The 2,839-nt window shown below is 35.2% G+C and overlaps 1 protein-coding gene across 1 annotated transcript; it reads right to left on the bottom strand.

Moving 5' to 3' along the window:
- Positions 1-721: 721 nt before the first annotated feature.
- Positions 722-1,352, bottom strand: LOC142239425 (uncharacterized). Its single transcript, XM_075311211.1, has 2 exons — positions 1,164-1,352; positions 722-1,092 (listed from the first exon to the last, which is right to left on the bottom strand). Exons 1-2 carry the CDS (start codon positions 1,167-1,169, stop codon positions 829-831), a joined length of 270 nt encoding a protein of 89 aa, XP_075167326.1. The 5' UTR covers positions 1,170-1,352; the 3' UTR covers positions 722-828.
- Between the last annotated feature and the right edge of the window lie 1,487 nt (positions 1,353-2,839).

Below are 2,839 nucleotides of genomic sequence, written 5' to 3'. Positions count from 1 at the left end.
TAAAGTCGTGTCCGAACGGCTTTCCACATTCCGGTGAAACCGTTTAGAGAAGTTTCAAAACACCCAGAAATGTCAACAGCATTACCGAGAAAAACTTGATTGGTGTTTGGTCGAAGCCGGGATTGAACCTATGACCCTTTGCATGCAGGGCGGACATTCTAATCATTGCACCACTGTGGCTCACAAATAGAGATTTAATTTGTGGCATGACATATTAAGCACCCTGTAACTAATATGTACGTTTTGTTAATATGATAACGCAATGTATTGAGTAGTCGAAGTGAGCCTGAAATAAATCCTACTATCGTTTCTGAGTCAGAAAAAAAATTTAACCCTCTAATACCCAGTCCCGCCTTTAGACGGGCTTCATTAAATCAACAAGCTTTTGGTAAAATGCACCTTAAGACAACAAAAATGAATAAAATAAAAAGAAATCTTAGTTAAAACTATTCAAGAGGCCTTATAGCATATACTGAATTTTACCGTATAATTTTTTCTTGTTTAGTTTTCTTCATTTTGTGTCGTTAACATTGAATATTTAATCCGCAGGCAAAAAAATTCGTGTATTAGAGGTTTAAATATTAAAATTTAATGGCATCAATTACTTTCGTTATTGAATCAGTCAAAAATATGTTTGTCTGTGTATTTATATGGTACCTTAGACCAAGTTGCCAAGCTCCTATTACTTTACCACTCGAAACCCACTAATAACTCTCTACGATTTTCTTTTCAGATAAACAATTACTTCATTTATTTTCAAACCATTAACAAATACAACATTCCATATTCCCGGATACTTCACAACAATCAACTAAAAATCCTTATCCATTATTTCTTCAACAAAGTGGCAATGGGAGCGGTGTAAGCTACAGGAGCAGCACTATACACGGATGAAGTATAAGCTGGAGCAGCAGCATAAGCTGTATAAGCTGGGGCACTATAAACGGAGGAAGTGTAAGTAGGCACTGAGGCGGAATAAGTGGTATAAGCAGGAGCAGCGGCATAGGTAGTATAACCAGCACTGTAAGTGGTAATGGGAGCCACAACACCAGCCTGGGCAGCGGCAATGAATAGAGCCAAGCAGATAAGGAACTACAATAAAAAAAATCAATTTAAAGGTAAAGAATATTAATTGAAGAAAATTTTGTTTAAATTTGTCTTACTTTCATTTTGATTTTAAAGTTCTTCGTTTGTATTTGGACAAATGACAACTGTGAGGTGATGAGACTGAAGCTCAGACTTTTATACCAATTAGCGTATTAAGAACTATTGCGTCTCAATGAAATTCCAGAGTTTTGTGACATTCCAAAGCAATAATTCTCATTCAGCAATTCGATAAAAAATATACGAGTTGACTTTCCTCACCCCGTAAACAAATCGAAATGTAACAAAAAGTTAAATACCCCCATTCAATGGAATTTGCTGGATATTATGGTGACAATCACTCGATCTAGTCCCCCAAATTATAACCAAAACACAACACAAATTCGTTTGAATGCGGATGTTTGGTAAGAGTCTTGAACTTGAACATTTCAATGATATTCTCATAATGGTCATGTTATTGACACCTTTTTCTGCAGACTCACCTACAAGTAAATACTCAATTATTCTCGCCCATTAATGTTGACGGTTATGGTTTGATTTAATTGATAATTGTAATACCACTCACCATAGCCAATGGATTAATTTTATCGTAGCGTATCTATCTCCAAATTCCAATTCTCAATTTTTATTTTGATTCTTCAAAATTTCGTTTACCTACATACGCTAATGACGTCGTGTAAACCATATCCATTACCGAGTGATTTTGTGTAACTTTTTGTATTTCCAAAGCGGATGTTTTTAATAATTGGATAAAACAAAGTTTGGAAAATCCAAGAGAAAACAAGTAAGTAAAGTCTAAAGTCGGGCGGGGCCGACTATATTATACCCTTCACCCCTATGTAGGCCAAATATGTGTTACCATCTCAACTACTTCGCATTTGCTGGAAGCTAAAGAAAGGAGACAATTTTTTTACTTCTACAAAATCTCTAGAATTAAAATTTAAATCGGCTAACGCTATCCAGTTAATTGGAGGAAACTTCCATTGAAAATGGGTCTAAAATGTGTAACAGTCTACCATATTTCCCCAACTCTGGTGTGAGTATATATGGGTGCTATATATAATCTGAACCGATTTTGACTAAATTTGACATGTATACACCCTCAAAAAAAATTGCTTCTTTAACATATGTTCCCAACATATTTTGCAGGAAGCATATATATTATTGGATACTGCCGAAACATTAATATGTTTGTTTTATGTGAACATATTATATGTTTGGAAGCATTTTGAGCCCAAAAATATTGTATGCTTGGAAGAATTTTTCCCAAAGACGATTGTGCTCATTCCCTAACATACTCGTAATTTTCACTTCCACCAAATATTTTAGTTCTTGGCACCATTTTCTGTAATACAAATAATGTTGAAGAAATTATTCACTTTTATAATTTTTTTAAATTTTACCTCCCGTCTGCACGGAGAATCGAACCGAGGACCATACAGTATGTAAGCCAACACACTATCCACTGGGCTACGTAGCTGTTATAGTCACCAGCAAATAATTATCGTTATAAGTTACATTTATATAGCATAGTTTGCAGCGCCCACGAGCCCATGCAAACATAACATTATTTAACAGAAACATACATTTGTTTGCCACGTGGAGCAGTGGTTAGCATGTCTGCCTTGCATGCAAAGGGTCGTGGGTTCAATCCCTGCTCCGACCGAACACTTTTTTTAATTTAACTTTAAAACTTTGAAATGTGGGTTATTAAAGATTTATAGTCAGTAACAGT

This window comes from Haematobia irritans, chromosome 5 (genome assembly GCF_050003625.1).
Source record: "Haematobia irritans isolate KBUSLIRL chromosome 5, ASM5000362v1, whole genome shotgun sequence".
NCBI classification, from domain to species: Eukaryota; Metazoa; Arthropoda; class Insecta; order Diptera; family Muscidae; genus Haematobia; species Haematobia irritans.
Note: the sequence above shows the minus strand (reverse complement) of the source record. Positions and strands in the feature narration are given on the sequence as shown.